The 12,793-nt window shown below is 34.1% G+C and overlaps 1 protein-coding gene across 1 annotated transcript; it reads left to right on the top strand.

The window, feature by feature from the left end:
• Positions 1-1,531: 1,531 nt before the first annotated feature.
• On the top strand, positions 1,532-12,143 carry LOC113068197 (bcl-2-modifying factor-like). The gene is made up of 4 exons (XM_026240860.1): positions 1,532-1,638; positions 3,777-3,952; positions 4,227-4,402; positions 11,305-12,143. Exons 2-4 carry the CDS (start codon positions 3,793-3,795, stop codon positions 11,383-11,385), a joined length of 417 nt encoding a protein of 138 aa, XP_026096645.1. The 5' UTR covers positions 1,532-1,638; positions 3,777-3,792; the 3' UTR covers positions 11,386-12,143.
• Positions 12,144-12,793: the final 650 nt, after the last annotated feature.

Genomic DNA, 12,793 nt, shown 5'->3' on the forward strand with positions numbered 1-12,793 from the left:
GTTTCTCAGTTTCAGTCTACAGATTTACATCATATATTAGAGTTATTTTCATACTGATGAGAAGAAATCATTATCTATTTCCTACAAAAGATAAATGAGAAAACCTTCCTCGTGTCTTTTCACATGACACTTTCAAAGACACGCAGCAGTACTTTACAAGCATCGTTACACTTGTCTTGTGATGGGAAAATATGCTATGAAAATATCGTTAGAACATCTACAAGAAAAACTCTGGTGCATTTCGCCATTGCAAAGCTGCCGTTTCAACTCTATTACTGTGTATGAGTAGAGTAGAAACCCCTGTTATGAAGTTGGTTTTCTAAGTAAATCAGCTTGTGGGGTTAGTTTATTCCGGTGTCGTAAAATCACCCAGTCTTTCTCTGTTGGACTGAAACATCATGTGATGAATTCACAGCAGAGAAACCACAAACACTACAGCTGGGGGAATTTCCCATCCCGTGTGTGAATACAGCACAGCAGGGCGGGACCAAAACAAACGCTCTGATTGGCCGCGAGTCACATGATTGACAGTCTTAAAGGCACAGGCGCAGAATCATCCTGAATGATAATGCACAGTATGCCAGGAGTGCATTTATTCTCAGTAAATCTGAAGTGTTCCATGCAACTATTTGTGCTATTGAGTTTATAGTCTCCACGTTTGATTTATGAATTTGGTCAGTAAAGTAATTAAACGGGCCTTTGTGAAAAACGCATGACAATAGCGCTGCACACAAAAGCACAGCAGGACGGTGATCCTGAACACATTCTACAGTGACATGACCTCAGTTTGTATTTTTAACACCGTTTCTCTCTAAAATAACACCTTCGTGGCAGGTGTAAATTAAGCAATACTCCGATTCATGAGTAAATTAACTTGTTAATGCTTACTGATGTCTTGTTGAATTCTTCAGTATTGAATTTTGCATTCAAATATTTTTGTATTACAGTAGTATATAATTGATCTCAAGTTTAAAATCCTTTACACTCAAATTAATTTTTCATGTACTTAATTAATTTATTATTATTATTGTTTAAGTACCAGCTCAAGCAAGCTAGCAATGAATAAATAAAACATTATTTATTTATTTTTATTATTTTTTTATTTTTTTATTATATTTTTTTATTCATTCTCTCATTCATTCATTCATTCATTTACCAATCAGAAATAGTTCAAATTATCCTATCATCGTGATACACTTGTGCTTGATTTAATCCTAAATTAAACCTATTTTGGCCAAGTTGGGGTCTAAAACCATCACGTCATTATAGCCTCTTAATGTAAATGCTCCTGTCCCTTTAAGAGAGAGAGCGAGAGAGCGCGCGCGAAGGAGAGCGTGTGTGTGTGTGTGTGTGTGTGTGTGTGTGTGTGTGTGTGTGTGTGTGTGTGTGTGTGTGTGTGTGTGTGTGTGCGTGACATTTCGAGCGCCGTGTGTGTGTGTGTGTGTGTGTGTGCGTGACGTCAGCACGGGGGGAGGAGGGGCGGGGCCGCTGGAACACGGGAGCGAGCTCAGCGTCGCCGACAGCAGAATGAAGCGAGCCGACGAGGAGCGCGCACCGCACGAGCGAGCAGCTGATATTTCTAAACTTCACTTCACTTAAACATATTTTTATTACGCTGGAAAAGATACAAACACACAGGTAAGACGCGTTTACTCGTCATGAAGTTCGTCAAAAGGAGGCACGGTGAGGGAATGCCATAATATTTGTTTTATTGTTAATTTATTCTGTTTTAATATTCACTGAGTGTAAATACAGTATCGCGTGTTGTTATTAAATGTGTTTGTGTAGACACTCGTGTTTATTGAGAATATTTACTGTGAGCTGTCATGATAAAGAGTGTCTTATATAAACCTATAAAAATCACTGAAGATGTTATTGTTGTCTAAACCGGCAAACTGGCGGTGTTTCAAAACCTAGTGAGCTGCCTACATAGACAGCAGCGTTTGGATCTTACTGTTTTAAGTCTATGAGGAAACTGCTGCTGTCTATGAAGACTCACATTAGGATTTGAGACACAGCCCTTGTAAATCTCAATAGTGCGTTTAGAAAATCACATCTCAAATCTGATTTGCATTAATAATGACTGTCTAAAGTGCTGGAGACAAGTGTCATAAACACTTTATTATCCCTGTCAGTGTGTTTCATGCGTATTCTACGTGATTTCTATTGTCTAAATAACTGTTTATGATAAGATAACAATGCTGTTGTTGAACTACTGAAATGCAATTATGATATGAAGATGAGAACTGTGGATATTGATGATGGAAAGATGAAGAAGTGAAGACACTGGTTATAGTCACTCCTTTCTCATTTCTTTTGGACTGTAGTGTGTTTTTATCAAGAAGTCATGCAGATTTTAAAGCAGGGCAGTTTAGCCAAGCTGTGCTGGATAGTGTGTGAGTGTTTTGTGGTGTTCAGGCTGGTTTGTGTGTGTGTGTGTGTGTGTGTGTGTGTGTGTATGCGTGTGTGTGTGTGTGTGTGTGTGTGTGTGTGTGTGTGTGTGTGTGTGTGTGTGTGGTGTGTGTGTGTGTATGTGTGTGTTTTCTCACTGGGTCAGTAGTGCTACAGAAGCTCAATGGGAGGCGTCAGCACAAAACAAATCACTCCACCATCACTGCAACCCTTAGACGCCTTCAAGTCAAAATTTATTGGCCAAGTTTGATTGCTCTTATGAAAATAGGTCTTAAATACACCATACAGTACAGGGAAGTACTCTACAGATAAAACACAGCATGCAAAACAATTATGCATTTATTTATGTTTTTATGCATGCATTTATACATGCATTTATACATGCATTTATTATTTTTTTATTTATGCATTTATACTTGCATTTATGCATGCATTTATTTATGTTTTTATGCATGCATTTATACATGCATTTATTATTATTTTTATTGATGCATTTATACATGCATTTATGTATGTTTTATGCATGCATTTATTTATGAATTTATGCATGCATTTATTTATGTTTTATGCATGCATTATTTATGTTTTTATGCATGCATTTATTTATGTTTTTATGCATGCATTTATTTATGTTTTTATGCATGCATTTATTTATTATTGCATGCACTGCATATTTGCTCTTTTTATTACATGATATTTACATTATTGAAGAGTAAATATGCATTTCTAAGCTAAATATAGCATTTTCTCAAGTCCAGAAATGCATGGTATGTTTTGTTAGTAGTGGTAGATGTGAAACTATGGTTTGTTGTTGAGAGTCTCTTGTGGGTTAGTTTTGGTAACATTGTTAGAGTTTTTTTTTCTTTTCTTTAAGAGTTCAGATAGAGATGAATTAGCAAGGCCAGGGTGATTTTGGACTGATTCCACCTGGCGCTCATGAATGGATTGTAGTTTGTGTGTCCAGTGTGTGTGTGTCTGCAGCAGTAGAGGGAGCTGCGTGTTGCTCTGCTTTTTGCAGCGTAATTTTTTCATTGAGGAAATCAGATGCGATAGTTTGCGGTGTGTGACACATGTTTCTGTAACATGAACACACACACACTTCTGAACACCACACTTTCGAATGATGAGACACTCTATGGCCTGAGAGAAAGCTGAGTAATACTCATAAGTGTCATATTGGAAACTTTTGAATATGTAATAGTTTACCAGAAGTGTTTGACAAAGAAGATTGTACTAAGTTGCTAACTGGCTGTAAATAAGAAAGAAATAACAGAGTTGACAGAAATAAATAGGGAATTCTGTTTGTTGATGCAGTGTGTGTTGTTGTTAGTGTGACGTGTGTGTGCTCTGCTCTTGTGTTCAGGGTGAGGAGCTTGGCTGATGGATGAGGATGAGGATGATGTGCACAGGAAGGGTCTACGGCCCTGGCCTTCCTCCCAGGTTCAGTTAAAGCAGACAGAGACGGCCGGGAGACCCCCTGCATCACCCAGCGTAATGCTGCCCTGCCCAGTGCATGTGGAGCACACACGCTTCTTCTACGGTAAGCCACTGAATCCCTAGATGAGTGTGTGTTCCTGACCTCAGCGGCTTCATTACCTGTGTGTGTAACCAGTCACTTTGCAATGCAAACCAGGCCAGCGTTCACGTGCATCTCTTACTGTAGAATCAGTGCGGGGGGAAGAAGTCACTAAAGCATGATTGAGCAGCTCAGCTCGTAGCTGCTTGCAGTTCCGTTTGGTGCCACTAGAGCTCCAGAAATGTTTGAAGGTGTCTGGTGTCATCTCCAGTGCTCTGAGCTCTTGTTTTCTGAACAGGTAGCGCTGGATTGTTGCTGCTGGCGCCGCCGAGCCGCTCTCGGTCTCCAGACGTGGTGCTCCGGCCGAGTCTGAGGATGATGGAGCGGGCGGCGCGGGCCGAGCGGAGCGTGGAGACCCTCATCGGACAGAAGCTCCAGCTGATCGGAGATCAGTTCTATCAGGAGCACATGATGGTGAGTCGGCTCGATCCTGTGAGCGTGTTTCTGTGCGCCGGATCATAATCACATCACGTCTTGCTTCAGCACTCGTTCACACTAAAGAGTTTTCAGTGTGTGCTGTTTGTTTCGGCCGCACTGTTTCCTGAATCTGGTCGAGTTGTTTGACCTCAAAGACACCGGAGCGACCCCTCGCTCTCACTTCCTGTTTACTGCGCTCTTTTCCTCCAGTGTGTGTGTGTGTGTGTGTGTGTGTGTGATGACATGGGTATGACACAGGTATTACAAGGAGAGGGTGACTTATGAGGACATAACCCATGTCCCCATTTTTCAAAACGCTTATAAATCATACAGAATGAGTTTTTTTGAGAAAGTAAAAATGCACAAAGTTTCCTGTGAGGGTTAGGGTTAGGTGTAGGGTTGGTGAAGGGAGATAGAATATACAGTTTCTACAGAATAAAAACCATTACACCTATGGGATGCAAATGTACAAATGATAAAACACAACAAAATTACAAAAACAAAAAACCCCAGAAATTATATTTTTTTTATTTATTTTTATTAAATAATAAAAAAATAATAGTTTCACAATATTATAGTAAACTAAAAACAATAAAAACCTATTTGTTACTAGAAATAAAATGAAAATTAAATGAAATAAAATATATTGCTATTTGATGTATTAAAATAGCTAAAACTGAAATAACAATGTATAAAAATTATACAAACATGTAAAAAAAAAAAAAAATATATATATATATATATATATATATATATTCTAGTAACATATATATACTAATTCAAAATATGAACTATGATAGTTTCTCAATGATACTAAAGTAACACTTTGGGAAATATATATATATATATATATATATATATATATATATATATATATATATATATATATATATATATATATATATATATTTTTTTTTTTTTTTTTTTTTTTTTTTTTTTTTTTTTTCAAGACGTTTTGCATGGGGCATGATTTTGAGAATCATTTTGCCGGTTGACATCTAGATGAAAAACTAGGACTAAAAGTGAACCACCGCAGGCTGTTGCCATCTGCTCTCCTTTCTTGGCTTCTCTAGCTCATTATCTCTTCTTTTATTCTGTCTTTCTCTTCAGTCTTGATTTATTTCTCGTCTTGGTTGTGTAACTCCAGCTGAGGTTCAGTCTCTGTTAAACGCTCCTGGTTATTTTAGGATTTCATGTTGCTAATTATGTTATTTGTAAGCTCTAAAGCCTCGTTACGTGTTGAGAAAGGTACAAACCGGCTCGTTCCAAACCATAGTGAGACGTTCTGTGGTCTAAAGCAGTGAAACCTCGTAAGTCAATTCACAGCGAGTAGAGTTTGATAAATACTCAATTTGATAAATAAATGGAACTATTCTATTAACTAATAAAATTGTATATAATTTAAAAATAAATAATTTTACTAAATTAAAATAAAATGTCAAAAAAATAATAAATGTATAAAGTTTGAAAACAAAATTATATAAAATAACATTTAAAAAAATTCTAATGTAATTTCAAAATAATATAATATATATATATAAATATTAGTTTAAAATAATTATTCATTATAAATTTGCAAAAAATTCTAATAGTTGTAATAAAATAAATTATATACATTTTAAAAAATTGCATATCATTTAAATAATTTTTTATGAATTTAAACATATTTTAAAATAAAATAAGTATGTAATACATACGTAATACTACAATATTTATTTTCTAATACATTTTCAAAAAATAATAATTAAATAATTGTAAGTCGTAAAAAATATATACATAAAAAAAAGTAATTGAATTTTAATATGTAATTAAAAAATATACTATAACAAATTTTTAAATAAAATAATACTTGTATATATACACATTTTAATAAATTATATATATATATTGCATTCCAAAAAAATTTTGTATTTATTTTATCTTAATTATTTAAATTTTCAAAAAAGAAAACACATAAAAAAGTGACATGAGCAGGTTGTGAAAAAGTAGTTTCATTATTATGAAGTCTGTTTGACTGAAGTTCAGCTCTTTCCCGCGGCGCTGCTCTCTCTTTCTGTCGCCGTTTGGACGATTGCTGCAGGAATCTCTGATCATCACGTGTCTTCAGAGGCTGACAGATGAATTACTGCACGCTCTCGAGCTCGCTGAGGCCCTCGGGGCCCGAGACGTGACTGTGTTCAGAGATTCATCAGAGCCGTGGTGAAGTCTACAGGAGAGCAGAAATAAATCAAGTGCACGTCTTTTTGAGATTGTTTTTTAAAGCTAAGGATCTTGGTCTGTCCAAGATATAAATGTAGCACTGCATCAGTGTCTCATCAACGGATGCTCTGCAGTGAATGGGTGCCGTCAGAATGAGAGTCTGATAAAAACATCCCAATAATCCACAGCACTCCAGTCCATCAGTGAACATCTGGAGAAGACAAAACCTGAAACACATCCAGCATTAAGATGATTTTAACTCAAACACATAGAGTCTATAATCCAGAATAACACTTCCTCCAGTGAAAAAGTGTTCTGGTCTGAATCAGGAGAGAAATCTGCACAGATCAAGCAGCGATTAAACAGATCTGTGAGAGACAACAGCAGATGCACTTTTCATTGGATGTGTGTTTGTGTGTGTGTGTGTGTATGTATGCAGTGTGTGTGTGTGTGTGTGTGTATGTATGCAGTGTGTGTTTAGCAGAAATGCGGTGTAAAGGGGATGTGTTTCCTGTGAGACTCTCGAACAATGCCTTCTGAAATCCTCCAGAGATCTGCTCTTCCTGACTCAGGAAAGTCATACGCTCTGGATTCTCAAACTTCATACGTCTCTTTTCATTCTGTTGGGGTTAAATGGTTAGTTATGATTGATATTTGTGCTGGAGGTAAAACCAGACTCTGTCAAAACCTCAGGAGAAATAAAACACTGCGATGAGGCTAATAGTTGTCGTACACTAATATATATATATGTAAAAGTAATAATAGTTGTATATATTTTTGTAATAAAAATATATGATTTAATAATACACACACACACATATATATATGTAGTGTAAAAAATATTTATATGATTTTTAAATATAATTATATACATTTTCAAAAACTGAAATAAATTATGAAAAATATTAATACATTTTATATGTAATTTTCAAATAAATTACATATAATAATAATAATATAGTAATATTCTTTATATATATATATATATATATATATTATATATATATATATATATATATATATATATATATATATTAAAAAATACAATAATGTATATCATTCAAAATTAATTATATAAATTTTCAAACAAAAAATTATAATTTTTTTATAAAATTATTAATAATTGTATATAATTGTATATAATTTAAAAGGAAATTATATCTAAAATAAATGAAAAATAAAAATAAAATTTTTATATAAATAATAGTATATTATACATATACATGCTTCTTAAATAATAAAGCATATAAATTATACATATATTATAATTTGATACTGCATGTTATTATTTAGTTAATTTATTTTATATAATAAAAAATTGGTAAATAATTATCATTATTATTGTATATAAGTAATATTTCAGCAGTGATGGGGTTAACTACAGCAGCACGCAGAGCTGATACCACACCGCGACCGCGAGTGTGTGTGTGTGTGTGTGAGAGCGTTTGCGTAAACTCCATTCGTTATCTCATGCCAAATTTAGCCACTGACTCAGATGTGAGAGCGAGCAGCACACACATACACACACACACACACACACACACACACACACACACACACACACACACACACACACACACACACACACACACACGCACACACACACACACACTCTGTGGGAATCCCGTCTGAAGCGCTCTTCTGCTTCTTCTGTTTATCACTGAATCCTCTGTCAGTGTTGGTGCTTCTTTGATTCCCAGTGTTTCAGTAGATTTACATCTATTCATTTCCATTTAGCATTTTTTATTCAAAGTGACTTACAATTGCTGTATATGTCAGAGGTCAGAGGTCGCACGCCTCTGGAGCAACTAGGGGTTAAGTGTCTTGCTCAGGGACACATTGGTGTCTCACAGTGGATTCGAACCCGGGTCTCTCACACCGAAGGCATGCGTCTTATCGAAAGAATGTGTTTTCTGAAGCACTATTCTGAGTCGCGCCGGTTTCTGCTGCTCGTGTGATTGTGAGTAAGTCTACGGGGGTAAAGTGAGCCGGGCTTATGCAACGCACTGTAATGAAAGATCCTCATATTCCTGACCTTATTCCATAAACATCTCAGAAACCTGGAAAAATATACGTTTTACAAGAAAATACTGCTTCAGATTTGCTACTTCTGTATTTTTCATTACTTTTTTATTATTCTTTTATCTTTTTTTATTTGCATGCATTAAACAATCTATACATTATAAATAATGCATAATACAGTTTCAAGACCAATAAATAATATTTTTGGATTTTTTTGATAAATTATTTTTTTTAAACAGATTCAAAATTAGGCTTTACGTAGTAAATATATATATATATATATATAAAGAATAAGAAGAACATATTAAAAAAAGCATATATTCTTAATGTATGTTGTAAAAAGTGTAGCTTAAGGAAATATATTTTTAATATAATGCAAATATTTTTATTTTGTTTTTACAATTTTTTGACAATATAAATATATTTCGACTTAAAATAAGTTATAGAATAGTCCAAAAATATGTTAAGAAATATAAATAACTAAAACATGAAATTTAAAAATAAATTCAAAATTTATTAGAATAATTAGAAAAGAATTTCAATAAATAAAATAATTAGATTTTCAATAATAAATGTAGATATATGTTATACATTTCTTCACAAAACTTGTAGTTGTGGAGCGGTTTGGACTGCTAGTGTGTGTTAGCGTGTGTTTTATGGTGTGTGTTATCAGACTTATGTCTCTCTGGAGAGCTGAGCCAGCCAAAATACAGCTGTGTGTGTGTGTGTGTGTGTGTGTGTGTGTGTGTGTGTGTGTGTGCAGTAATCCTATTTAGTGAAATGATCTTCTCTTCCCTCGCTCAATGACAGTTCTAGTATCATCCTCTTAATCTTCCCAAATCCAGTTCTCCTCAGTGCCAGGAAGAGCGAGCGGAGAGCGTGAGAGTCTCCCATCCATCATCTTCCATATCATTCATGATCACGTGTGTCTGATGACATCATGAGAAGAAGTGTGACATCACACTCTGACGGCTTCACCGTCTCTCGGGCCACAATCAGCTTAAATCAGCCAAACTATGCAAGTAGAAGTAACTAAATGAGGATAAAAAAATGCAAAAACATTTCTTAAATAATGCAAGACACACTTCTGGGGCCAAGAAGTCATTTGTGATTTTTTAATTCTCATCTGAATCGACATTTCACTAAACGCATGTTCAGATTCTGCAGTAGCAAAAATGATATAGATTTTATTCGACAGTTTAATAAACAGTAAGTTAATATTGTGATGCATTTTAGACACAATATCGTCTTTAATTATAGACTTATTGGCCTGTAATTGCATTCTTTTTATTATGAAAAAAAAATTGATGAATAGGATTTAACCCTTAAAAATGATTGAAATCTGAATATGCTGCAGGTCTGTCCATGAACATGTTTATTGAGCAGAGTTTATTCTCTCGTGCTAGAGTTGCGATCGCTGGTTCTTGCGTGTGAGTGTGGATCAGGAACAGACAGCGTTTGTTGTGGAAATACTGCTGCGTTACGCTGTCTGGATCTGACTGTGTTTATTACATCACTGTCCTCACGCGAGACACACGCTCCAGGCTGTGTTACGCCAGTGTCATGAGATGTGACACGACTGGTGTTATTTCAGTGGATGGTCTCGTACAGCCCAAAATAAATAAACAAAATAAAAAAAAAAAACATTCAAAATAGCTCAAATGTTTGAGGAAATATAATTGACTAATAACAATTTCTTTGCATAATTTACAATATATTTTTTACATTTGAAATTAATACATAATACATTTTTAAAACCACATTAGCAATATATTTTGTCTATTTTTTCATAATTTGATATATATTAAAATATATATGAAAATACGTTTGTTTTGCCTTATGATAATGCTGTATATTTTAATATCAATGTTCACAATATATTTGGATCTTTTCTTTGCATAATTTGAAATACAGTTTATAATGGGTTTTTTTGCCACTTGATAATAATTATCAAATATTTTGATGAATCCATATTAGCAATATTTTTGCATAACTTGAAATATATTTTAAAATCTATATGATTTTTTGCAAATTTATAGTATAATTCATTTTAAAAACCATATTAGCTAAATCTTGCATAATTTTAAATATATAAAAAAAAAAAAAAAAAAAATATATATATATATATATATATATATATATAGTTATATTTATAATTTGGAATATATATATATATATAAAATTTTATTTTATTTTATTTGCCACTCGATAATGTAATGTGTTTTAAAATCCATATTAGCAGTATATTTTGCCACATGACAATATAATGTGTTTATTTTTTTTATTCAAATTAGGATTTGTTTTTTTAAAATTTGAAATATATTTTACAATATAAATATTTATAATAATAAAAAAAAAAAAAAAAAAATATATATATATATATATATATATATATATATATATGATTTTTTTTTTTTTTTTTTTTGCCTCATGATAATATAATATATTTTAAATGAAATATTAGCAATATATTCTGGCCATTTTGTGCATAATTTTAAATAAATTTGAAATACTGGATGAATCAACAATTATAAATAAGAAACTGTATTATATTTTTTAAGGACCATTAGATGCGACATGACATTATTTTAATGCCAAATAAATAAATGTACCCCCATAAATCTCATTGAACCCAGCAAGTCTCATCACTGCGATGCTGTTGTGTTTCTATTTTGCAGCATCACAGAAACCAAAGGATCCGGGAGCCGCTGTGGAGGCGTGTGGCGATGGCGGTCCACACCATGGTTTTCGGCAGGTGAAACGCCTCTCAAACACAACCTGCCATCCGTGTCCCAGTCCTCTTCACGGAGCGGGACGTTTAACAGCACTGTCTGCAATCTAACACGGGTTTAGAGAGGACAATCTGAGACTGAAACGAAGACGTCTCCGCAGGACGGGGACTGCTCTAACCTCTGTTTTCCATGAAGATGCCATGATGTTCTCCAGGAATATTTTCATAAACATGTCGAGGTATTTTGTACAGGATGCTGTTTGATTTTCTTTGCACTTCCATACGTGTATATATACGACTGACCTCTTGGGAACGCCTTACTGTCCCACGGCACCCATCCACGGATGATAACGACGGGATTTCTCCTTCAGAAAGCTTCCGAGACGTCCAGCAACTTGACAAATCTCCAAAGAGGCCGTTTCTCTCAGAACAAAGCTTTTTGCACCTCCACCTCCACCTTTTTTATTGCATAATTGTTGCTTTTTTTATCGTTCTTCTTATTTTTTTGGTTTGAATGGTTGTTGGATGAACAGGCGAGGAGGATCTAGACGTCTTCGATGAAGTCAATGATGAGTTGGTGTACTGCTGTTTTTATTTGATTTCATATCAACAGAAACGTTACTGGATTGGCTGTGTCGTTTGCTCTAATTTCGTCAAATAGTGATGTTTCTTATTGTCTACGTATGATTTTGTGGAGGAAAACTGTTATCGGGTTATTATTTTATTATATTATTCACCCAATTTTGGAAAACATGAGAATAAATGTTGCAACGATGTTGACTTCAAGTCTCACTCAGGTACTTAAAGGGACAGTTCCCCCAAAAATGGTAATTCTGTCATCATTTACTCAAGTTGTTTCCGTGATAATGGAAGTCAATGGGGACCAGAAATAGTTTGGTTAACAAAATTGCTCAAAATACTTTATTTTATGCTCAACAGTAGAAAAAAATCATCATTAACTCACCCTTAATTTGTTCCAAACCTGAATGAGTTGCTGGTCCCCATTGACTTCCAAAGTAATTCCATTCAATGTAAGTCAATGGGGACCAACAACTGTTGGGTTTTTAAGCATTCTTCGAAAATCATTATTTACTCACGCATAAGTTGTTCCATGATGGAACCCACTGACTTCTTCAGCATGGAAAATATGCAATGGAAGTCAATGGCTACCATCAACAGTTTGGTTACCAAAATTCTTCAAAATAACTTATTTTGCGTTTAACAGAATAAAGAAAAAAATCTTTCATGTTTTACTCACTTGCACCAATTTGTTCCATGATGGAACCCATTGACTTCCCTACTATGGAATTTAAAAAAATACAATGGAAGTCAATGGCTACCAACAACTGTTTGGTTACCAGCAACAATATTTCTAAAGAATTTATTTTGCATTTAACAGAATAAATAAAAAAAAATATTTCATGATTTGCTCACTT

The sequence above is a fragment of the Carassius auratus genome, linkage group LG42F (assembly GCF_003368295.1).
Source record: "Carassius auratus strain Wakin linkage group LG42F, ASM336829v1, whole genome shotgun sequence".
Taxonomy (NCBI): Eukaryota; Metazoa; Chordata; class Actinopteri; order Cypriniformes; family Cyprinidae; genus Carassius; species Carassius auratus.